This window comes from Rhinopithecus roxellana, chromosome 1 (genome assembly GCF_007565055.1).
Source record: "Rhinopithecus roxellana isolate Shanxi Qingling chromosome 1, ASM756505v1, whole genome shotgun sequence".
In the NCBI taxonomy this organism is placed as follows: domain Eukaryota; kingdom Metazoa; phylum Chordata; class Mammalia; order Primates; family Cercopithecidae; genus Rhinopithecus; species Rhinopithecus roxellana.
The window spans coordinates 104772432-104798336 of NC_044549.1; the positions used below are offsets into that span (position 1 = coordinate 104772432).

Genomic DNA, 25905 nt, shown 5'->3' on the forward strand with positions numbered 1-25905 from the left:
CTTCCAACTCTTCATATCTGTCACTTAGCTTGACCACCCTCCTGCTTTCTTTCATCCATCCACAAAGAGTGCTAAAATGTCACTGTTGTAATCAAACAACACAGAAACAAATAAAATGCTAATGTATCACTTTGACTGTCATCAACAAATGCTAATAAATAAATTATTGGATATAAGATTGAAATTTTTGGATACAATAAGCTGAAAATGGGCTGTAAATTCTAGTACTGAGACAAGTTAAGAAAATATCTTTGATAATACTGTAAATACGAATATGAACTGCTTAAGTCCTCATCTTGCATCCTTTATATTTAGCACAGTACAAGCATATGACATGCATTGACTATTAAACTGTAGTACCTACAGTTTGTAACTATTTAGTGGCTGCAACAGCTGATATTTCATGGTATTCAATAATAAAACTAATGGCAAAATCTATCAATAATTTAGTATAGGACATTTGGAAACTATTATATTTCTCCTAGATAAAAGAAATAAATAAATGAATTAAAACATATATGAAAATTTGGTATCTGAATGTTATCTATGAACGTATGGAAAATATAGAACCATCGCTGAATAGAGTTAATACTACTTTAACAGAATAATATTTTGGTAAGGCTGAAAAATACTGAATACCTTTTGTTCTCATTAGTTATGCATTTAAGGACTGTTCCCTTTATTACATGTATGTGGGTGAAGTCAGAGTCATCTTAAGACTTTCCTTTATCTGAACCTTCATACTATGTTACCCAGCCACTGTTCATTAAATATCACTTTCTACTTTACAGTTATTTTCGAAGTTCTTATTTTCCCTACCAGATTCTTATTTTTTTGAGGACAAAGTATATCTATCTTGATTAAGTTTGGTAGATTTCACTAAGCCTAGTGTGGTATTTTTTCACAATATGTATTCACTTATAAATCAACTTTATATGATAAAATAATATTCAAGTCAGCAACATAATGCTTATTTCATAGAACTAAATATGTCCCCATAAGTCTAGAATCTTCTTAGCTCTCTAAAGCAAGTTCATTTTTAGTTAATAGCTTCTGAACTTTTAAAAGTGAAAATGTAGGAAAAATCCAGTGTCAAATACAAATTTCTGGAAAACTACTTTGGAGAAAGACATCTCTTCATTTTGTGAATTTAGCTAAAGAGGGACTGGAATGGAGTTGACATCAGCATGGACATCATCAGTGGTATTTAGATTTCATATTTACTACAATTCTTTTTAATAGTATGATAGTATTTAACATTCAGGTGATTTGAATAAATTGGCATTGTCTTGGGGAAAGTTACATGCTCAAGCATGTATTACATACAAATGGTGTGTTCACACTTCACAGGAGTATGTATTTTGCATACCTTTATCAACTATTATTAACCTCTTTTTGTATATAAAACATACATCTCTCAGTTTCCTAAAAGAATGTCAAAAGAGATGATGGTTTTTCTTTTGGAGCATATGAGCATGATATTATTTCAGAAACATCTTCACCTTTTTGGAATAATTGATCTCTGTGGAAAAGCAATTCTCCACTCTGTCCAATACGGCTACATTTCATTTTAAGATTAATATTTCCTGAACTGTTTTAACAAAGGATAATCATAGTAACCTAGAGAACATAACCAAAAACAGTAGAAAAAGAACCAAATGTGTAAGACTTAATTCTCCTAACACAAATATTTCAAGATGTGTGTTACACATATTTTTACAGATTTCATAAGCACATATGATGAGATAGATGCCTCTCTAAAAACATGAACGATTATCTGAAAGAGGTGTTCTGGATCTGTTATGAAAAAAAAAAAACTGGTAATATGTAGAAAACTATAACCATGTATTTGCTTTTTTTTCTCAATGATATATCTGTAATGCTTATATAAATGTTTACTTTTTACAATATGAAAAACACTATGTAAAAACCAATTTCCCTACCTCAAATGTAAAAACATAAAATATGTTTAGAGACAGTTAATACCATATGCCAATAGCTCTTCTTGAATCCTCTGCTTTGCAATCAATAATTCTCCAACCATTAGTGAATATGCTCCATGACTCAACAGAAACAATACACAAAGTTAATGGGGATCATTCTTTCCCTCACCCTCCACACACACACTGACACTAATGGAAGCTATCCTCATATAGTGGAAGACAGATTCAAGATGGCACCAAGCCGAGAGGCAACTCTTCTTGAGGCTCTACATACAATCTAACTCCTCCCCACAAAGAATCCACGACCTCCATCTTACATTTTTTGGCATCCTTCAAGAAAATAATAGTAAGCATACTTTATATGGCTAGAAAAGAACCACATTTTTTTCAGCTTAACACTCACTGTGAATGGCAAAATGTACTTCAGTTACGAAAATATCTGAAAGGAATGTTTCCAGGACCTATGCCATTGTGCTTTGTTTACCAGTCAGATGCTTTCTCAAGAATGTGTTCAAATTATAAAGACAGTGTCTCCATGTATAGAAACTCTTCAGATCCCATAATGTTACAGTAGAAACACATTTTTACCTTTGCTAATATTCAAAACAATACCCTCCTATCTGCAAGTAAAAATCTTTCATTCTTATGAATTCAGCAATCTTTTATTAACATTTGCTCAGGGCTTTGGATTTTTTTTTTTTTTTCTAAAGAAAGTTCTAGTAAAAGAAAACACATATTAAGTATTTGAAGATAATTGCTATTTACTAAAAACTCTATTTTAAAATAATTTTAGTGACTCGTTTATGTTTTGTAACTTCAGGACAATGATAACTACAGTGTCTCTAAAATGTTCCTAAGTAACAATCATACTCTATTTTGGCCTTTGAGAGGTGTTAAGACTCATTCTCTAATTATTAGTTTTTCTCTATTATTACTACCCACCATCAAATCTCTAAACTAAATAGCAGCTTTGAGGAAATAAAAATAGATGTTAGGTGGTGTGTTTTCTCAAATTTTGGTTACAATGGATAAGAAAGACAAGGTATTTCTATATATAATAAAATAAGCCAATTTTATTGTTTTCACCAGCAAACTCTTTGGAAGCTTTCTCCCAGAATATTGTTTTTCTGCTTTATCCTAGAACAACACTGTCCAAAATAAGTACGATGTTAGCCATATTTGTTATATTAAGTTTTCTAGACATCATGAAAGAAAGAGAGAGAGAGAGCAGGTGAAGTTTAATCTAGTAAGATCTTCTATTAGAACCAATATATCAAAAATTATCATTAAAACATATCATAAATATAAAAACATTAATCAGATGTTTTACATTTTTTCTCTCATATAAAGTTTTCAAAACCCAGTAGTATTTTACACTTCTCAATCTGGACTAGACACATTTCAAGTGCTCAATAGCCGCATGTGGCTACTGTACTGGACAGCACATTCTAGATTTCCAAACATATGAAGCTTTTTGGCCTAAAAGACCATACACTTTAAAATCTTCCTATGTCACATCCTCTATGATCCATATTGTTGTTGGGATTTTATTTTGAGCCAATCACTTCATGAACCTATTTCACTTCTTTCCTCCACTCTCTTGACTCTAATATCTACCACCCACCCTAATGCCTTTGCTTACAGAATTTTAAAAACCCAGTCACCTATTCTTTTCAGCTTCTTCTAAGCAAGACCTGAGATGTTCTCTAATCTGCACATCTAACACCAAGCAGAAAGCCAGAAGGTGCAGCAAGATCATTTATTCTGTTTCCATAAATAGATCTATCAAATACAGCCCTAATGTATGGCAACAGTGACAAATGGAAGGGTGTTTTTTTCTTATAATGAAGATAAGGCACTTTATATAATAAAGTGGCACACCCTTCCTCAATGAGAAATAAAACTTTCAATGAGAAATATAATTTTACTCTTTTTTTTCTCCCAGGAGAAATTTTGGGTTAGTCTCTTCTTGTTCTGGAACAAAACCCAGTGTTTCATTTCATAGGAATTCTGTGCCCAAAGGAAGAACAGAATGTTGGAATCAAAATTTAATGAATTCAACTTGGAGTCTAACTTTGCCTCAAATGTGGAAATGTAAACACAAGCAATAATATCTCAAACCATGTAACACTTCAGTTTCTCTTTGGCATGACTGCACAGAGAACCACACTTGATGTGTAGCTACACACAAATTTGTTCATAGTTATATAAGGAAAAAATTAAACTAGGCATATGTGAGGTTTTTCTGAGTCTATTAGTAATAATGAAATCTGATTATTATGTCTTAAGTGATACTATAATTATAGCTGAACAGGTTTTCTGTTGCTGACCCAACCTGTTCTTAAAACACAAAAGGCAACTTTTGTAGTCTTCAGCAAGGAAACCCCCCGTTAAACTAATAAGACTAAAAAACCTATGACGACATTTTCAAAGAAGACCTAACAGTATAATAATAATAAAGTAACTCCCATGCAAATACACAAAACAGATAAAAACTAGAACATTAGGTTTTCTTAAAAAGTTGAGCCGTAGTTGTCACCAACTTTAAGAAAGCAAGATACAAATGACAGCGATGTGCATTCTCAGACTACAAAATAACTTATTCAGTGCCTCTATCTATAACTATATCTAAGACAGTCTAAGTATTGAACTGCACTTTCCTGGGATAAATTTTACAGTCATTGAACTTTCATTTTCTGTCTGGGTGATAATATTTTATCTCAACAGCAAGGAGAAACACCAACACACTTAGGAACCCACACAGAGAGATAACTGTGGAGTGGCTCTCTTATGCTGGTATAGAATACTTATATACTAAACACCCTCTGTGTATAAACAGACACTGTGTTCAAACCCAGGAGGAAGGGACACAGTGTCCACCGGTGTAGTATTTCAAAGCACGTTGCACAGGGCCCGAAAGTCTAAAAGCATTAATTATGACTTCTCTCCTAGCGTATTAATTTAAGAAATTCCTCAGAGTATATGGCAGAGTTTGCCATCCATCTGCTACGACTTGTGCCTGTGCTGGTGGGCACACAAAGTAAAGTCAGCGGCAACAACCTTTCTGGCAGCTTCTTAATTTTAACCCTGGGTGGACATACTCCACGGAAATACACCCCAGAATCCCAACAGCCGCATACTCTGTCGGTCCCAGAGTGCCTTAAGAACACAATATTAGTGTGGCAGCAACACCCCTGTAGTTGTAAAGTGCTGTGCGAGAGGAAGGCATAAGCGCCACCATATACCTGCTCGTGTTACAGGCTCTCGAATCAAAGTATTCTCACATGACACATTACTACCAATAACAGATTCCGGCTCCGTTTAAAAAAAAAAAAATGGGGGGGGGGGGGCTACATATTTGTCCTGCTTTTGTCTAAAAACCAGAACCCAAGTACTAACTACTTTTCATTCTTTTCAACCATTCATGAAAGCAATTCAATCAAACAACTGCGGCTCCACCCAAAGAGCTTCTATACTTACTTTTCTTACAGTTTTTGAGTGACGCACTACAAAACGATGAAAAAACAGAAGAAGAAAAGGAGGAGGCAGCCCTCTCCTACAGGGCGTCTTCCGCCCTGTAAACTTGGCAAAAAGCAAACTGGCCTGAAATACAGCACTCTCCATATAAGGCAGCCCTGCTAAACATGTCATGCGTAATTTATGGGTAGCAGGCAGAGAATTAACCTTTGCGTGCACATATTTGGCCCAGATGAAAACCGGGCGGGATGGCAGCCCCGGGGCCAGGGATGCAGGAGCCGCCGGGAGGACCTGCGCGCCGCTCGCCTCGGAGGGACTCGCACCTTCCCCCGACAAAGATCATTAAGTTGTGAGTACACTTGCACGCACCTGTTTCTCTTCTCGCCCCACTGTTTCTCCCTGGGTCCCGATGGGTTGCCAAGCCGTGCGCCGGCTACGCCGTGACAGCGCCGCAGAGCCCACGGCGGGGAAGGGCGCAGGAGCGGCTGCGGCTCACCCTCCCGCCTTCCCCCGGGCAGGAGGTGCTGAGGGACGCGAAACCAACCACCGCGCGCGGCCCGCCCCTGCCCGGGAGAACCGTGGCCGGCGAGCACCTCCTCGCACTTCCTCCTTCAACCACCGGCAGCCCCGCCGGAGTCCGAACAATGAAGCGCGGCGGACGGCGCGGGGAAACTGTGAAAATGGAAACTTACCTCTCACATTTTTTTTCAGAGGCGGCCCGACTGTCGACCGAATGCCCAAGGCATTGTGGGAGTCATGATTCCAAGATGCCCGCGACGGAAAATGGAACTTGTCAGCTCCTTGTCACGGGAGCATTGTGGGCGCCACAACTCACTCAGCTGCAGTGAAAAGACTGTTGCATGTCTCTGTGCAGCCTCTTATCGCCGAGGTCTGGCTTCCGCTGCTGCTGCGCGGCCCCTCCCCCGCCCGCCCAGCCCCACCAGGAAGCCCAGGGCGGACTCGTGCAGCTCCTAATACACGCGGCGGCGAGAAAAACGCTCTTCAACTTTTGGCTGGCGCCCTCCCGCGCTTCCCCGGGCCCCAGGGTCGCCTGTCAACCGGACAGAGTCCGCAAGGGCGGGTCATGGGCGCTCGCCCCGCGGCGCCGAGAGCAGGAGGAAGCTGGAGCCCGCGCGGGCGCCGTGGATCCCCTCGGCCTCCCGTTGGTATCTTCCATCTCATGCGTTCAACATTGTAACCTCGCGGCGGGCGTGCAGACGGGACGCCCTCCAGCTACTTATACTGACTAGGTCGACACACCAGTGGGTTCGTTTTGAAAGAGGCCCTTGCACTGGGCTTTGCAAGGAAGCCGGCAAGGTTAGATTGAAGGTTAGAAGCCGATTAGACTAGAGTCCTGCGATCTGGTGAGACTGCCGCCTTAAAATGCACCAAAGAGTTTTGAACCTGGAGGGCTAACAGGCGGGAAAAACATCTGCAAGATTGCCACTGTGTATTTTTCTCAAGTAACTGCCGTCCACAGTTTTGGAAATCCTTAGTGAAACTGTCACACAAGCACAAACACTCATATGTCAGCTTTCCTTCTACTTTGTAAATAATATTTGTAATTTACAAGCCACTGTATTTCCAACTTTACACCATGTGATTTAGAGAAAGCAAAGCTCCCTCTTTAAAAATAATACATTACTTTCTGAAATACCGCGATATTCCACGGCAAGTAAGCCATATTGTCGCTAGAGCAAATAAACCACAGCCCCACATTATAATTCACTGGGTGCTGTAAGATGTAACTTGGCTTCCATTCTTTGAATGGAAAGAATGCTGAACGTCTGTGATGTGATGAAGTTTTGGAGATTGGGGGCAGGATTTCCTTTGAATGTAAGGAATTCGGATAACTTGTGCAAGGAAGATTCTAATGAAAAACGTTTGTCCCATGTTTGGGACACAATTTGGGACAAAAATGCTGGATATGGTACAACATTCTTTCTGCAGGTTAGGTTGTGTTGAAGAGAGTGAGGCCAGTTCGCGGTGAAGGAAAAACAGCAGAAAGGTGCTAAAGTGCAGAAATACCTTCCAGAGGCCCTAATAGCCGACTTGAGTTCTTGACCTTTAGCTAGATGCACAAAGCACTGAGTTAAAATTGTACACTGAGCCCTTCCAGAACAAATAATTAATTAAATGGTACCTCTTCCCAGCGTTAATCGTTTAAAAGGACTCAAGTACCCACACAGTTTTAGCAAACTAAAAGAACACTGACACTTTCTCAGAGAACAGGAATGGGAACTTTCTATCTGCCCATTAGTAACTACCCCAAGCTATGAAGACTTCCATTCCTCTTACTAAGCATTCAGCAACTACATTTAATGCCTACTATGCCAGTGATGCAAGAATGGATGAGACAGTCCCTACACTCAAGGATAACACCTCTACTAGGTGAGAGGCATACCAATTAATTCTGCGTAAGGGATAAGTGCTGTGATGTTGGAAGCAATCCCATGAGGGCTCTGAGGATGGTGAAGGAAGGGTTCCTGGAGGATTTACATTTAACTGGTGCCTTGAAAGGTGTGTAGAAGTTGGCAAGATCAAAAGGGAGTAGAGTCCAGGTGGAGAAGAGAAAAGAGCAGGACAGGCTGGATGGCGTGGCTCACACCTGTAATCTCAGCACTTTGGGAGGCCATGGAGGGAGGATTGCTTGAGGCCAGGAGTTTGAGACCAGCCTGGGTGACATTAAAATACCCTGTCTCAAGGAAAATGAAAAGAGCAGGGTATACACAAGGGGCCTGCCAGCCTTCTCAGCCTTTCTATGAGAAGCGAGGGGAGAGTAGTACAGGAAAGTGGCAGGAGATGACGCTAAAAGTAGGTCTGTGTTAATCTAACGAGTCTCAACTTTACTGTCAAAATTAATGAGCTAGAAAAGTTTAGGCAGCAAGGGCCAGAGATGGAGTCTGGACTTGTATTGCAGAAAGTTCCTGTGACGGCAGCTTGGAGGGTGAATGAGAGTGTGGGATGGAGGGGTGAATGGGTGTGGACAGACTGGAAAAATGACTCATGCAGGGAATGAGGAAGGGAGGAGCCTTGGGAGACTCTCAAATCCCTGGCTTAGCCTACTGAATTGCTTACTACTTGCCTTTTAATTTCTTCATTTTGCCTCCCATTGTCTATGATATTAAAGGCCTAACTTCTTAGTAGAGCAACCTTTGCATCTGCTAGCAGGTTGGTGTCCTAGCTGGCTTGCATGCCCCTCTGCTTAGAATGCCTGCAAACCACTAAGGACTAATCCTGGTGGTAGAAATTTATTTTCAATTGTTCTCAAACCCTTGTAGAATTCTAAGTTAGAACTGTGGTGTTCTTTTATCATGTGGGTTAGAAAATTTGCTGTTTGGAGCAACATGGTGAAACAAAGGACTTTTGAACCTGTTTATGGTGCAAAAGGGGAAATTATGTTTCTACTTCAACACTGGAGGAGGGGGGAACTTCTGGGAGCAAAAGAGAAATTGAAACTGAGATGAGACATATTTTTTGCTCCATGACAGAATACAAAGAAATACAAGGATGATCCTTTAATGTTAGAAACAGTAGAATAACCATCCTGGTAAATAAAAAAAGAAGAGAAAAAAATGTTATTTTACATTAGATACAGAGAAAAAGGATGGCTAAGAAAACTCATAAAGCAATGGTCAATCTATAACTCAAAATGAGTCCAAATAAATTGTGATATAAAGCTACATTACCACTGATTTGGCCTAATTTACTATCATCGATAACATAATAACATGAATGATAACATTTAAAATATTAAAGCACTGTAACAGACACCAGATCATATGTTAAAACTATTAAATCATGTTGTCAGCTTTCAACTGCCAGTAGCATCCTAACCACATTTCAAACTATGGAAAGTGCTAAAAAATCATTATAGTAATAAAAAGTTAATAGTTCCTCATTTAGAATACCATTGATATTCCCTCAGTGCCAGGAGAACATTATAGTTACTCCTATTTCTGTGAAGTGTATGGTCCACAGGTTCGTAAGTGAGTATATCCGTGAATATAAAAAGAAGGTCATTTGTGGGTGGAGAGGGAAATTATAGAAAACAATTTCAGGTGAAATAAACTACATTTTCAGATAAAGGAAAGAGTGTTCACTACAGGTTCCTGAAATATTTCAGTCCATTCAAGTTTTAATTATACCAATGAATCTCAAGAGAAATACAGTCAAGGGATATGGTTTTTATAGATAATATCAGCTCCTTGTTTACCAATAATAAAGATAAAGATAATGGCAGCATTTATCTTTTTCAGTCCAATGGGGATATTTAAGGTAACTATGTAAGTGTGTGAGTGCCTGTGTGAATTGTGACTTACTTCTTCTGCATACCACATTCATAGCTCAATAAGCTCTCACTGCCTCTGCAATATAACTTGTCTTTCCACACACACACACACACACACACACACACTTACCTACACAAATCACCTAAATAAAAATATCTCAAGGAGGTATACTCTTTTAAAATGATATTTTTATTATACCAGGATAAAAATAATTGATTGAAAGATGGTGTCAAAACCAGAAGCTAGTCTCATGTCCTGTGCTTCCTAATCAATATTTAAATATAGATAGTCAAGAGAAGATGACTCTAAAAGGCAATCAAAAGTTGCAAACATTCTTGTATGGAGAATCAAGTTTAAGTAGATGCATTAAATGTATCACACTAAACTTCACAACAGGGTTGAGGAGAGAGGTGAGACCTTTTGTAGAATTCAAATTTGTTCAGATATTTGAATAAATATACTTGAAAGAAAGAATTACATGAATTTAGTTTATCTTCAAAGACCTTTATATATTTTGTACACAACACAATTTCTTTGTGCTCACTATTTAAAAATAAAAATATGTATTCTAATAGATACTATGTATATATTTGATATATATGCAATATTATATATACATGTTTTACATATACATATTAATACATATAATATACATATATGTATACATAATATACATATATGTATAACATGTATATGGCACATGAATGTGAAAATGTATAAAAGCAATATCTTTGCTACTAAATGTTTGTAAAATTTAAAACAGTTAAATATTATGCATTTCTCAATTAAGTTATTTTACCTAAAAGTTGAATCTATATATTCAATATCATTATTTTGGGATTTGGCAATAGAGAGACAGTAAGCAAATACATTTTGAAATTAAAAGTTCAAAATTATAGAATTTTAGCATTGAATGGAATGTTAGAGAGCATCTGGCCTTGTTCCCTTTTTAAACCAGAGGAGTGCATTATATAAGGAACTTGGCACCATGGCAAAGCAGAACTGACATCAGTGTCTTCTGACTCTCTCAGGCCATTCATTTTCATTGTCCTTTTTTTCCTTAAAGACAATAAGGCCAAGAAGAAGCTCTAAAATAGGCCTAACAGTTCCCCCAGTTTAATGTGAGGAGGTGCTACATTAGATTTCCAAGAGTATAGTTCTTCCTTTCTCTGTTTCTTCCTTCTTTCCTTTTTTCCTTGTTTTATTCTTTCTATTTTTTCATCCCTCCTTTCTCCTTTTCATACAGAAAACACTTTTCACACAATGACTTTATGCATTTCACAAACATTTATTGAGCATCAGCCATGGCTAACTCCTATTCTAGGTACTGTGCTTACAGAAATGAACAGCACAGATAAATCACTTCCCTCAAAGGGGATGCATTCTACTAGGGGGAGAGAAGCAACAAAAAACAAGTCAAAATAAAAAATAAAAGATAAATAATGAGGTAATTTCAGATGGAGATAAGCGCTATGAAATAAAATAAAGCAGGTTATGGGGATTTGGGAGAGGAGGTTATGTGAAACAGGATGGAGGACTGAGCTGGTCATATGCAGGCAAGGTTCTCAGCAAAGTGAAGAATAACTGGGGAAAGAGCATTCAAAGCAGTGGGACTGCATGGCAAGAGCCCTAAGGCCTGAGTTCACGGTAGGGCTAGAGAGCCAACGGTGAACAAAAATGACCTAACCTCAAGGAGCTTACAGTTAAGAAAGAGGGAAAAAATGAATCTCAATCAAATTAATCACACTCAAAATGCAATGCTACAGCCATGATACTTTTCCTCACTGGGAACCATTGAAGTGTTTGATTATGTTAGAGGCAGGTCGGGGTGGGGTGATGGAACATTATCTAAATTTGATTTTCACAAAGATAACTGGATAACTCTTGACTGCTGTGTAAAGGCTGATAGTCTAATCTCAGAACAGAACGCATGACGTGCACCACTGCTGGGAATGAGAGCAAACCAAAAGTGGGCTCTGTATAGGAGAGCAATGGGCAGCAAATGGCTGGGGACTCAGCAGCAGAATGTGATTTGGTTGAAGACCCTCAGCAATGGGGTACAACAAACGTTGGAACCTTACATCTCAGAGTTGAAGAGAAGCTATAAGACTCATGATCCTCAAGATACATACTTGAGGGAAGGGAGATGTGGTATGCCTGTCTGTGTGTGACTTATTTATTACTTGGTGTCAACACAATATAGAAAATTCAAAATTAATGAAGGTAGAATATTTTTATATCAGTGGTGTTTCAAGTTCCCAGAGATAGGGAACTGTTCGTATTACAGTTTATTTCCTTCTAGGCTTTTCCAATGCATTTTTAAAAACATAGTTAATATTGTACTATATATGCAATTTATTTTCTAAATTGAATCTTTTAAGACAAGCTTATAAAACAAAGGACAACCCCCCATGTCATTTATATATAATCTTTATTTTTCATGAGGTAACGGAAGCTGGAGAGTTGGCCCTTGACCAAAGCCTTGCAGCTAACATGAGGACAAGCCTCCTGCCCCACAGTGTTTCACAGCCAGTACCCCAAGCTCTGGAATTCATCTGTCTAATGTGTAATATATTTATAAACACTCTACCTGGGATGTATGCATACCTTCTACTATGGACTGTCATTAAAGACAAGGAAATACGCAATTGTGGTCTTTCAATAAATTAAACAGATATAAAAATAAATATATAATACAGCCAGAAGATCAAAATTGACATATTATCTATTTATGCTTATAATATGTAACTACACGTAATATTGTAAAACACTTTCTACCATTTCATAAAATTCTGTGTTGTCATTTAGCCCAGAATTCCCTTGCAATCTTTTAAAAATAGTATGTAATAGGGCGTTTAATATAAATATTATAGTGTAACTTTTGTGTACTGTAACACAAACATTTCTGCATAGTAACACTGTTCCATATAGAAAACAAATATGAAAAAAAAAAAGAAAAAATATGGCCATTGTCTTATTTATTTCTAAAGGCAAACCAGTCTTTGACAATGCCAATAGCAGAGTTGATGTTCCTAAATGTTGGCTGTATCTCTATCTACTTATTCATTGTATTCTTGAGGTTCCTTTCTTTTGATTTCTATGATATTCCACATCCCTCTCTCTTCATTCCATTGTGTGAGTTCTCTCCGTGGATCTTTTGTTAGCTCCTCTTATTCCTTCTTGCCTATCTGAGTTTCCTGAAATTACCTTCAAATCATGTCTCAAAAGATGTTCTAAAGAGACCGTTGAATAAGAACAACATTTGTCCCATTAATAAATGGTGGGAGTTTCAGGTATCTGTTTCTTTGTCTCTTCTTTCCTCTTTGCCTTGTCCAAAAGAACGGGAACTGATTAGCGCAGTCACTAATTAATTTTAATATCTTAACTTAGGCATCAGTGCATTGCCTATTGCTCCTTAATACATTTAGCACATAGTCATTGAGGGCTGTGCTTGGCACTGGGGATGAAGAAGTTATTAAGTCTTCTGCAAGGTGTTCATAGTCTAGCAGTTGGGGACAGACGTGGGGGAAAAAACACAGTTGGAAAAGACTGTAGCAAATGAAACCATTCAGTTAAATTCCACAAACCCTGCATGCTTACCATGTGCCAAGCAGATGGCAAGGAGGATAGGACTGGGCAAGGCCGTGCTCCTCACGGACTCCCAAGCAGCTGGCAAATGGTAAAATTACCCGACACTTGTTAAAAGCTTCATGGCAAAAAGAACGTCAGAAAAAACGTCATGAAAGCCTATTAGATAGACAAGAGACTTGATCAGAAAAACACTTTTAACAAATATTGTCCTAGCAACATGAGGAGAAAGTTTGTTGTTCAGATTTTTCATGCTGTCGTTATGGAAAGTTTATTTCCTAGAGGCTGAGGCTTCATTGGCTTGCCTCAGTCAATCGCAAACTGGCCTTGCAACTCTCTCTCCTTGCCTTCCCTAGGCTTTCAGTAACAAATCCTCAACTAGGTGATAGGAGATTATCTGATTAAAGTCATTCACACTAAGGCGAGAATGAGGCTTAATCCTTCAAGAGCGTTTGCTTTAACAAAGGATAGCTTGTTAACCCTAATGAACTGCTCATTGGAAGAACTCTGCAAAAGTATCCCCCCTCCTCACCTTCCCAGACTTGCCAACCCCACGTCCTTCCTTTTCATTTGTCTTTCCTGAAGCAAAGGAGGAATGGAAGTGTTAGGGACTCTAAGGTCACACATTATCTCCTTGAACTTATCACAAGAGGTATGTGAGGTAAGTAAGACCCCATGCTCATAATGAGACTGAAACTAGGGCCGTGGTTCTTAACTCTGACTATGTTTTGGATAGGCGGGCTGCAACCCAGACAAATTAAATCAAAATTTCTGGGAGTGGCATCCAAGTGTCTGTATCTTTTTTAAGCCCCTTAGATGATTCCAAAGCGTAGCCAAGGTTGCCAGCTTCTTGCCTAAACTCTGCAGGAAGCTAGAGCTTAGGAAATGGAAATTACCCAGAATAGGTAGCAATCCATTGACCTGTTCCATTTTTTCCTTTGGCAGGTAAAGTTTATTTGGCTCAATAGAAACAGAATTATCTGCAGGAAACTTGGTCTCAAATAGAATTAGATTTGGGTAGGCTGGTGCCCATATGCATCTAGAAATGAGGGAGTTAGGACAAGCTGTGGATAGCTTAACTGGTGGTGAAAGGTGGTACATTTTGTCATGCACATGGTTGAAAGTGGTGCTTCTTTGGGAACCAAAATATGCTTCACTTCATACCAGGTAGCATTAGGGTCCATAGGGTTACAAACAGATAAGACAAACAGTTAAGATCACTCAAAGGAGAATCCTACATATTCTGAAATGCTTAGGTTGCTGTTTGTTTAAAATTCTATACCCTGTCTCTTGCTAAGAAATTGTGATTATAAGTACCCCCTTGAGGGTGACATCAGAGCCTCTGGGAGATTAAGTGTGTTCTTGGCCACTTCCTTTTGAAGATATACGTATCTTCACCAGTTACATACTCATACATATAATTATGTGTATTCAACAAAAGCTACTCTGTATATTTAATATATTTTATAAATTCGTTCAATAAATTAACATAGTTAAATTATAAATATAAACAAATTAACAGAACATACCTCATTTGAAACTCATTTGAAGATAATGTTAGACATCTTAGTTTATGGCCTTTGTGAATGTGCCGTCAGTCCAAATGACCCTCCTGGCCCCACCTGGATGGATTTGAATGCCTATGTTTCTGCAATGGGCTTAGCAATGAGTAACTGCTGACGGGGCCTGATTCCATCGAGCCCTCCCAGTAATGAATGTGTTTTTAGACAATGTGGAGCATTCTTTTCCTTTTTCAAACTTTTCTGGCCCTAGGTCACCAGCTCACCAGTTACTACTGCATTTTCATTCTAAACCTTATTGCTTGATTATCCAGTCTACAAATACTCACTGAGCACCTGGCATAATTTTAGTCTTTCCTAGAGTCTGAGGCTACATGGTAAGCAAAACTAGACCTGAAGTCTCTTGAAGTATACAGTCTAGCAAGGACAATGAATATGAAATGGTAAATAATTATGATCAACTAAGTAAATAATATAAATGTGCAAAATTTAGTGAAGGAGAAAAATGAGACTGTGTAACTGCTGAATCTAAACTCAACAGATAAACAATTATAATTATTTTAATGCTCTCTCCCTTTTTTATTGAATTCAAATGTCTCACATTGTAGTTGAAAGTCTTCACAGTGCTTGTACTACATGTGCACATTGTCTGAAATCCTCTTCATTTATAAGGACAGAATTCTATTAGTAGTTGCATGAAACAGTGACTATTTGTGTTAAGTGGCAAGGTGTCCATCACATAGTCCCTAAGGCAAGATTGGAAGATACCTGTGACTGATCATTAGTATATGCTCTTGCTGTTACTGTCTTTGGTGTTACTATCATTCACTTCCTGGGCTTAATCTTTTAAGGGTATGATATCTACAAAGCTAGCCAGCTTAGCTTTGATAATTTCAAGAAGTATAGCATGTATATTCAAAAGTATAGCTTTTGAATTAATATTTGAAAATAAAATGAAAATTTAATTCTATTATCATCTGTTTTGCCAAAAATCAAAGGCTCTTTTAAAATCTTTTTTTGCTGGATGTAAAATGATTTTTTCTGTTTCTGGATATAAGGTAACCTGTGCTTATTTTAAATGATGTATCAAGTGCCTTTAATAGAGGTTTAACGATTCTGTTCAAGTTACTACTATAAAGATGTTTATGCATAGTTATTCCAGACTAGCAAAAGAGCAGTAATCTATAACTCCCACCCACATACTTACTCCCATGCACAGTGTATCTTCCTTCTACAGCTTTAAGACCCCCACGTTCCTGCAAAAGCACTTTCCTACTTGTCATTTAGTCTTTACAATTAAGTAAAGAAAAAGTTAATTGTATAAAAGAAGCTGGTTTCTTGGACCTCTCTCTTTATGGAGTTGTACTCTCTAAAGATAGCCTAAATTATAGACTTAGCCAGGACAGTTTTTCCCCTTCGGAGACCTTTGAAGTTTGTTTATTCTTACAAAGCTCTGGAAGGCTCATCTGAAAGAAGCTGTAAATAATTTGCCAAGGTCCCTAAATACCAAGAAGCCCATGTGGACACTAGAAGGTGTCAACTTTGCTTGGTTACTCTTAAACTTGTGGGATAGGGAATGTTTGGCACCAATATCAGGTTCATACAAGGCAGTCAAAATTAATTGTTAGAAAGAAGGAATGCTTAGATGATATGTGGCATAACTGGGCATTTTCCTTACCATGATGGAAGAAGCAGCCAATGAAGTAAATCTGTTTTGTTTATGACTAGATTACTGGGTGGCTAAAAGGAAAACACTATCTACTTTGGGGTTATTGGCAACAGATATAACATACCAAGTATGACACATGGGCTAGTTTCCACTGGCAGTAGTTACTGATGTTGCAACCTTGGTCTTCTGCTGCAACCTTGCCCTGCTGCCTTTGTTGTTGACTGCTCTTGGCAATAGGGCATACCCACCTCTTCCTGCCAACCAACTTAGTGCAATGGCCTGCGCATGACCCATACACTTTTTAGAAGAATCAGAGCAGGAAAAGATTAAGTGTAATTTCCGATGGCCATGGCTATTAGACATAAAGACAGGCTATAGAATCTGTTATTAGGCATAAGATCTTGGACAGTTTTTTTCCAAGTCTCAGGTTCCTGCAAACTTAAAATGTCTACCTTGTGGAATTGTGATAATGAGTGACTTCATGAGAATTATCCTAACATTGGTCAGGCCTTTGATAAATTACATCTATTTTTGTTATTTAAAATAGTAACTACAAATTTTAAAATACAGAATATGTTTTTAAAAATAAGCTCTTGTTAAGCTTCAAGTGTCTTTGAAATATGAGGATTCAAATCAAATTACAAATTTTAAGAAACATATAGCTATTTTCTACAAGATGGTATAGCTATACAGAAATACCTTTACAGTTTTTATATTAGGTAGGATGTAATTAAAAAGGAGCCCAAGACGTTTCCTGAAATGATTAACAGGAACTTTAGAAACATCACTATTGATTGGTCAGTGCACAGGTTTCTTTGGTGGAACTTTTCTCACCCACTTTACAAGCAAAAACATGAGAAAGACAAGTCAAATGAAGTCAAGCAAACGGTATCTACCACATTAACGAAGAGTATATGATGCACAGTTGCATGAAAACCACTTCCTTTAGCACTATATTTCAAATTTTTTTTTTTTTTTTTTTTACTCCGCCAAAGCTGTCGCCACAGGAAGGAAAATTTAGTTGTCTTCTTGCTTATTTAAGGAACACAACTCAAAGATTATTCCAGGCATTACTTCATGTTTTTAAGCTTTTACTCCTACCTCCCTGAAAAATGTGTCTCCTGACTGCATCAGAACAAACACACTCAGAATTTTAAGAGAAGAAAATAATGATTATGTGTTGCTAAGTACTGTTTTAGTAACAAATGCTTGGGCCACTAAAATGATGACATCGCCCACAGAAAGAATAACATTTACACTTTTGAAAGACTTTTTTTTTCCCCCTAACATGATGGGTCACCAATGAGAGGAGGAAAGCCAAATAAAGGCACAAGGAGAGGCCTCTTGGCTCTGGAGAAGGCATCCTCAGCATCCTTTTCTGAAGGGTGATCATCAGCCCCAAGTTAATTAAATAGTCAAACCCAGCGTCCGTCTGCTCTTTCTGTATTCCCTTCCTGAATCTAGTTCATGTCAACAAATGTGTACTATTAGCGTAGAAAATCTAATGCTCTCATACTTTAATAGGTTTGCTTCTTGGTTAATCTGCCCAGGTCAGGAAGTGGCTTATATTTCAGGAGTGCTCTCTAATACATATTGCAGATATTCATGCATTTATTCTCTCACACACACGCACTTAAAAACCGCACACTACATCACACTGCAATAATCCGATAATATGGTGGTCATCATACCCACATATATACATAAGATAGAATGCATTGCTTAAATAGCATATAAGTCATCTATAAATCCACACCCTGTAATACCAGTAGCACAATGGTTTTCTATTTGTAGGTTGCCAGTAGCACTCAAAAGTAAGCTTCTGGCTCCTACAGCAACACATCTGACTGCCCTGGGGAAAACATGATTGTCATCCTTCTAGTATACACTCAGTCCAAGGCCAGGTAATGTTTTTTAAGGGCAGCTTTTAACCCAAACCAGAAATAGAAGAATCTATAATTATTGTTATTAACTTCTTAAGTATGAGGGAAGGCCATTTTTTCTCATCATCCCTAACAAATAAATATTGATTCTGTTTACTCAATGTAAAAAGTCTTTTCAGTAAGCTATTCTATATTCTTTCTCCAAATCACAGCCCCAACCTCCTACCCCTTAAAGTAAGCAGTGTCCAACTAACAGAGATGTAAAATGTAGTGATATGGGTCATTTACATCTCTTAGGATAATAAAAATAAATCATAGGCAATATATAATCACTATGGAAAATGGCAGAGTAATTTTACGTCTACTTTTAAGGGGAGCAGGTTGATGTTGCCAGGGGCCCAGTAGTTATTGGTACTAGGATTTGGGAACAATAAACAAGGGAACATCTGCTGTCTCTGGAGGCTGAAATGTAGTTGTTTCTGTAGTCTTTTCTGCTTCATATCCACGCAGAAACTAAGTTGCATGATGACGCCATTATCAGAAATCAGTGTACATATCTTCAAATGACTGTGATTAGAGTCAACTATTCCATGACAATTTTTGCTGAAAACATTATCTTTACAAATTTAAATAATACTTGAGCTCCTTTCACTTTCATCAAGGTAAACTTGGCTTATCTGAAATTCACCTAAATGTAATAATTTATCTCCTATGAAACTTTTACCTATTTAGTAATTCCTGTTTCTCTTCAAGCAACAGTTTTTCCAAGCGTGTGTTAGCCAGAGATAATGGTTCATTCATTGCATTCCCATCCACAATTAACACATGTGCATGTCCTTGCAAATGTTTGCTCATATGTGCAAGTCCATTCCTTGGTCTGCAGTCTATGTGACTTGGCCCTTTCTCAACTGCAGCTCCTGAGCTTCATCTCCCATCATCCTTTGAGACCCAGACTCTTTTCTACTTCTCAGATGTGCCAAGCTCATTCTGGCCTCTACGCCGGTCAATCACGCTTCCTGAGCTACTCTTGCCGGAGTCCTCTGCATGGGACTCTCAATCCTCTCGTTGTTCAGGTCTTAGCTTAAATATTACCTTTTCAAATAGGCCAACTCAGGAGACCATCTACGTAAAGATGTTTTTCCTATCTTCTCTCTATCCTTTTACTCTGCTGGATTTTCTTCTGGTCACTATCATTACCTAAAAGTCCCGTTAAAATTTATTCCTTTACTAGTTTACTCAATGCTTTCCCCACTAGACTGAAGGCTCCTTGAGGGTAGAAACTTGATCTTGTCCATCACTATTTCCCCAGTACCTAAAATAGCGCCCAAAGTATAGTGCTTGATATATGACTTCATGAATAAACTCACTTTAAAATGAAAACAGAGCTTCTCGCAAGAGTTAAAATCCTCTTATCACATAACCCACTTCCTGAGAAGAACCATAAAGTCAGAGCCACCAAATATCTCCTGTGGTAGCACTGTAGGAGATAGTGCTCAATATTAAAAAGGCTCATTTTTTTTAAAAGGTTCAATATTAAGTTAAGGCTCAATATTAAATTAATGTAATATTAGAATTTTTATTTCTTTGAAATTTTTCTGAACTCTTCTGAAAATTTATTATCACAACTTTTCTCCACCTAATGAAACAATTTTAATAGTTCAACTTTAAACCTGCCACCTCCAGGGAGCCTTGTAACCATCACTGCACCTGGAAGTACAGTTCTAAATTATTTTGATCTTTCATGTGGCACCTTCTATTTTTTATGCTGTGTCTTAAAATATATTTCTTTTAATATTTACTCCACCAAATTGTAAGATTTCTGGCTTAGGGCTGCATCATAATAATCCATGAATTCTTAACTGTAACTAAACCACAGATTTACCTACTTTGCTTCTCAAAAAATAAGTGCTATATGATGCAGATCCAGTTTAAAGGTAGATCAATTGCGTGGCCTTTATTAAGCTACCTACCTCTCTGAACTTCTATATTTTTCCTTAAATCTGTAAAGTGGAAATAATAGTACTTATTGCATAGGACTGATGAGGGCATTAAATGCGTTAATCATGTGAAGCACCTGACATATGATGATACAAAAAAAGTTTAATATGAAATAGCAGAGCTGTTATTATTACTAACATTGCAATTATCATCATTATCATTGGTTTTATTATTTAGGGCCTTATGATCTCAAAAACTTAGTTATATGTTAATACATATAAGTAAGCTTGATATTTTGGATGTACAAGAAAAAGAATTTTCCTAGAGTAGTTTTATAATCCATTTCAAGATCAAAAATAGAACAAGGAAGTAATTACAAAACAATATTGAAAATACACATAGATGTGAGGCCAGCATAGGCAGATGGCTAATCAGGAAAGGATTCTGGAAGGAGATTAGTCTTCCATGTGGTTGAGGAAAACAATGAACCCTAACTGTCAAGGAAGAGTGGGTGCATGCTTTTCTTGGGGGCAACGGCAAGGCAGGACAAGGGCAGAAGCAATGTGGCAAGAAATGCAGAGGTCTTGCACCCCAGGATTCTAAAAAGTTAGTGGCAGTCATTATGAACTTGTCTCTTTTGAGCTCAGTGGAAAATTGCCAGCACGGAAAAAAAGAGAACTTCTCTGTCTATTTGTTGTCTCCAAGGACCACTTTTGGGTCTCAGTTTGTTTGACTCAACACGGACAAAAGAAACTACACTTGACATTTGCATGGCAGTTTAGAATACTGGCCTCCTCAAGACAGCGTTGGAAGATAGTTATTTCTATTATGCTTATTTTATATATGAGGCTCAGAAATGTTGAGGCTTTTCACTTAATCATTGTTTATTTATTGAGGACCTACTATCCTCCATTTATTTTACTAGAAAATGTAAAAGTAGCATGAACAACAAAGGCCAGGTTTCTGCCCTCAGGGAAATTGCATTCTAGTGAAAGAAATATATAGTAAATAATTGGATAAAGAAATAAAAATCAACATGTCGTGTAACATTTTATGTGCTATCAGTAACATTAAAATGGGGTAAAATGACAGAGTGATGGGGTGGGGAATACTACAATTAAATATGTAGTGGACTATGGGAGGCATCTATTAGGAGATATGTTTGAGAAGAGACCTGAATAAAGAAGAGATTGTCACAATAAGGTATGTGGGCATGCCAAGAAAAGAGAAGGGCATGTGGAAAGTCCCTGAGTCAGGAATGAGCTCAGAATACTCTGGGGGGAAAATGAGGAGTAGAGCCAGAATATCATGAATGAAGAGATGAAAGATAGGATATGAGAGAAGACACAAAGACATATAAGCTATAGTGAGGAATCTGGATTTTATCCTAATTAAAATAAGAAGCAGTTGAAGAATTTTGAGGAAGAAGTCATATGATTTGATGGATATTTTAAATGGTCATATTGGTAGGGATGCAAGAATAGAAAAAGAGGTTTCTTAATAGGCTACCACAAAAACAGAGACATCTAGAACAGAGATGACAGTGTCTTACACTTTGCTCAAGATGTGAAACAGGTGATTCTGGTCAGCATTGGAATATCTTTTGGGAACAGAACAGACAGGCATGCTGATAGATGGCGTGTAGGTGAGGAAAAGAAACAAAGAAATTAAGGATACTTTTGGCCTGGATAATGGGGGTAAGGGAGTAAGCCGGTGCTATTTAGTAAACAAAGAAGATTGATGATGGAGCAGACAGAGGGGAAGGAAATGAGGGGTTTATTTGGGGCATGTTGAATTTGAGATGCTTCTTAACATCTGAGTGTAAAGATTTAATAATCTGTGTGGGGTATGAGCCCAGAAATTGGTAAAAAGTTGAGGAGGTATGAATTTGTTTTTTATTTAGGGTTATAAGTAGATGTCTAGAAATACAGATGTAACTTATTCAAGTTCCACAGTCAGTAAGTGATAAAATGGAACTTGAAAATGAATCTTTTGACACCAACCACAAATTTCTCTTCCTATTATGAATTTTAGGGTTTATTTTCAGTTATGAATGCCTGAGTAGAATATAGGGAAGTATTGGGGGCAGGAATATTCTAGAATCACATATAAAATAATGAAATTTTTTTTAGCTCATAAACTATACTACATTTATGACTGCTCTTGTCTTTATTTACATAATTATTGTTCTGTAAGTGTAATGATAACATGCCCATTTAACTTTTAAAATCTCTGGAATAATAAACCCATAAGATAAGTGAACTACCAGTGCGACTATAGCTATCTACTTTCTTTTCTGAAATTGTCACTTTTTGGAATGCAAAGGAGGATAATTTCACTTCTGACTAAATGCAGATTGAAGAGATTTGAAATACAAAGATAAAAGCTCAATCCCAAACTTAAGCAGGTATTTTTGAACTGTATCAGTAACATTTGAGTTAAGGTGCATCAAATTTGTTTAGCAGAAATGTCTAAGACAAGCAACACTTAATCTCTACAGGTTAAAAAAAAGATTTAAAGTAAATTAATTGACTCGAAAAGTAAAACTAAATCAATAAAAATGTAAAATGAAACAACCTAAAACTGGGAATAATGAACCTAATTATATGTAAAAGGAGCACTTGATCACCCTGAATGGAAAGCAGAAAGAGAGAGGGAGGCACAAAGGGAGGGAGGGAAGGGAGGAAGAAAGAAATAAAAGGAGGGAGGGAGCGAGGAGGGAAGGAAGGAAGGAAGGAAGGAAGGAAGGAAGGAAGGAAGGAAGGAAGGAAGGAAGGAAGGAAGGAAGGAAGGAAGGAAGGAAAGAAGGAAGGAAGGTGGGTAGGTTTGTTATAGAATGGATGGGCTCCATTGGTCAAATGTGAACAATTTAAGCACCAAAATAATTGAATCATAGGAAAAAGAAATTCATGAATCCATGGCAGTAACAAATAGATGCATAAATTAATAATGAAATAGATGTTGAAGATGGGAATTCTTTTGCTTACAGTAGATCGGGAAAGACTAATGCAAATGTGGAGGGAGTGCTGAAGTTGTAAAGCCATCATACTGCAACCATTATAGTAAAGATTACATTTGACAAGAACATCAATGAATGTTAAATCTGAGGGGAAATTTTTGAGGAGGAGCCATCAATATGCAATAGAGAAATCAGACAACACCTTGACTAGGCAACAAAAATGAACATTAACAATGTGGGACATAAGAGGCTCATGTGCCTCTACATATGATAGCAGAAGAGGAAACATCACCTGTGAGGAACTCCAGCAGAAAGTGCATAACCATAATCTAATCATAGGGAAATGTCAGAAAAATAAACAATGAGGAGCACTTTATTAAATGAAAAAAAAGAGTTGGTGAATACACCATATTCATTAAAATCTTCATTTTCATAAAAGACAAAGAAATGATATGGAAATGTTCCAGACAAAAGGAGACTAAAGAGACAAGACATTCAAGAGATCTATTGTACAACATAGTGACTATAATTAATAGCAATGTATTCTATTCTTAAATATTGCTAAGAGATTAGATTTTAAATGTTTTCTCTACAAAAAGTATTTGAGTAATGCATATATTAGTTCAATTGATCCATTATACATTTAGCCACCATGTATAAATATCTTAAAACATGCTTTACACTATAAAAATAAACAATTTTTACTGAACATTTAGCAACAATACATTTTAAAAAGACAGAAGACAGCTAAGTGTGATAATTGACTCCAGACTGGGTGATTTACTGGAGAGGAAGTATTTAAAACTGTATTATTTGAAAACAGCGAAATTGGAACATGGACAAATATTAAATAAAAGTAGTGTAGCTATGTAAATTTATGAAGTAGATAATTGAATGTAACCATTATATAAGAGATTATCTCTATTCTTGGAAAATACAGACTGAAGACCTTGTTATGTGTGATTTCCTCTTAAGTTGTTCAGAAAAAAGTTATGACCATAGAAAAATATAAAGAAGAAAATGAGAGCATGTTATAAAGCAAATGGAATAAAATATTTAAGCAAATCTAGGTAAGGATATAAGGGGTTCATTACACTTTTTTATTTTTACAACATTTTTCAGATTCCAATTATTTCTAAATAAGATGTTTTAAAGTAGGTGAAGTGTAACAAGAGTTTCTGGTGAGCATTTAAGAAAACTCACTGCCATCAGATATATGATTGTGTTTTATTCATTCAGAAGGCTGCCTAATTTCATAGAAAATGTTCTTGCTGCTCCTCTAATTCAGCTCTATTCACCTACATAGAATGAGAATAAAAGCAACCTATTTAAAATTTTTCTCTTGTGCAAAGAGGAAATAAATTGAATTAAGATATACTTTAAAAAAATTTAATTTTTTTCAAAATCACAACTGTGGTGATTTTTCTCAAAGTCATATTGCAATGTATTTTTTTCCAAGGTGAAAAAAAGTTTGAAAATGTGATAACCAGTACCTATTTAAAAAAAACTAAAGGCTTACAATGAAACATCTGCAAAGTAGAATAATAATGAGGTATGAAATTTTATACTAGTTTATGGAGCAACACTAATAGACTAATTTCATTCTTCATCTGCTTTCCAAGGTAACAATATTATTGAATGATTCTATGACATTTTTATTTAAATTTGGATTTAAATATGCAAATCTGGTCTTTTCCTCCATAATATTAAAAGTTAAAAAATTAAATAAAAAGTTGAAACCTATATTTAGAAGATGTATATAAAGATGAAAAATAAAACTGGAAGGAATTTTAAAAACATTAAATTTAAGTGCCTAACTTTAGTTAATAAAAAATAATAAAAAGCATCAATGATGTCAGACAAATAACAGAACTATACTAATTCTCAAATAACAAGTTACATTTTAAAGATTAAAAATTAATGAACAGTGGTTTTATTTTCTACAATGCAGATGTGTAAATTAGATTCCATTTCATTTATTTTTTAAATGGAAATATTCAGAAATATAAAATGGCTTACCCTTATTTTTATATCTGTACAAATTATTTTCTTTGTGAAAATGATACATATTTTATCACACAGAGCTCATGTACTGACATAGCTCATATTTTTGCAATCATAATAATTTCTTATTTATTTAGCATATTTTAATTATATGTGAATATGCAAATGTAGCAATCATTTGGAATTTACATTTATTAAAAATAAATAGAAAGTCAACAAACACAGGAGGGCACAAATTTGCTTTTAAATTGCTGAAAGGCCCACGTTATCTAGGATACGAAGATTTTTGTTTTTCAATTCAAAACAGGTCATGTCTGCATTTGCAACCACACTGTAATCTTTCTTCCAGGCAACAAGCTTTCTTCTCTTTGTTCTTGCAAATGGGAAAATGGCCAAAAGAAGAGGAAACAAAACAACTAAACAAAACCTAAATGTTTCAATGTTCTTTTGGAAGTTTAGTAATTTATGTCAAAAACAAATAGCACTGTTATTCCTAAATGTAATTATTATTTGAAAAATAATGTATGTTTATTCGTTGGAGTGGGATAGAGCCCTCTATAAGCAGATCATTCTTTTCTATTTCTGTAGATGAGCAACTTTGGGAAGGTCATCTTGTGAAGGAGGAGAAGAAC

At 36.7% G+C, this 25905-nt stretch overlaps 2 protein-coding genes across 21 annotated transcripts in view; one reads left to right on the plus strand and one right to left on the minus strand.

Annotated features, from left to right (window-relative positions):
* MBNL1 (muscleblind like splicing regulator 1) overlaps positions 1 to 25905 on the minus strand; it is a 266635-nt gene that overhangs the window by 194358 nt on the left and 46372 nt on the right. For 7 of the 20 annotated variants that reach the window (XM_030928665.1, XM_030928624.1, XM_030928616.1 and 4 more), the window contains exon 1: positions 6113 to 6244. The exons of 3 other annotated variants lie outside the window; for them this stretch is intronic. Coding sequence is in view for 1 of the 17 variants with exons in the window: in XM_030928584.1 (XP_030784444.1) it covers positions 5424 to 5594 (171 nt within the window). In the remaining 16 variants the exon portion in view is untranslated. 10 more of the 20 variants (XM_030928605.1, XM_030928632.1, XM_030928637.1 and 7 more) reach the window with 8 other exon arrangements.
* LOC115896891 lies at positions 6138 to 7168 on the plus strand. The gene has a single exon (XM_030928671.1). It carries the CDS (start codon positions 6281 to 6283, stop codon positions 6668 to 6670), a length of 390 nt encoding a protein of 129 aa, XP_030784531.1. The 5' UTR covers positions 6138 to 6280; the 3' UTR covers positions 6671 to 7168.

Coding starts and splice junctions, on each gene's coding strand:
- LOC115896891 (XM_030928671.1), top strand. CDS start 6,281: ATGTCTCTGTGCAGCCTCTTATCGCCGAGGTCTGGCTTCCGCTGCTGC.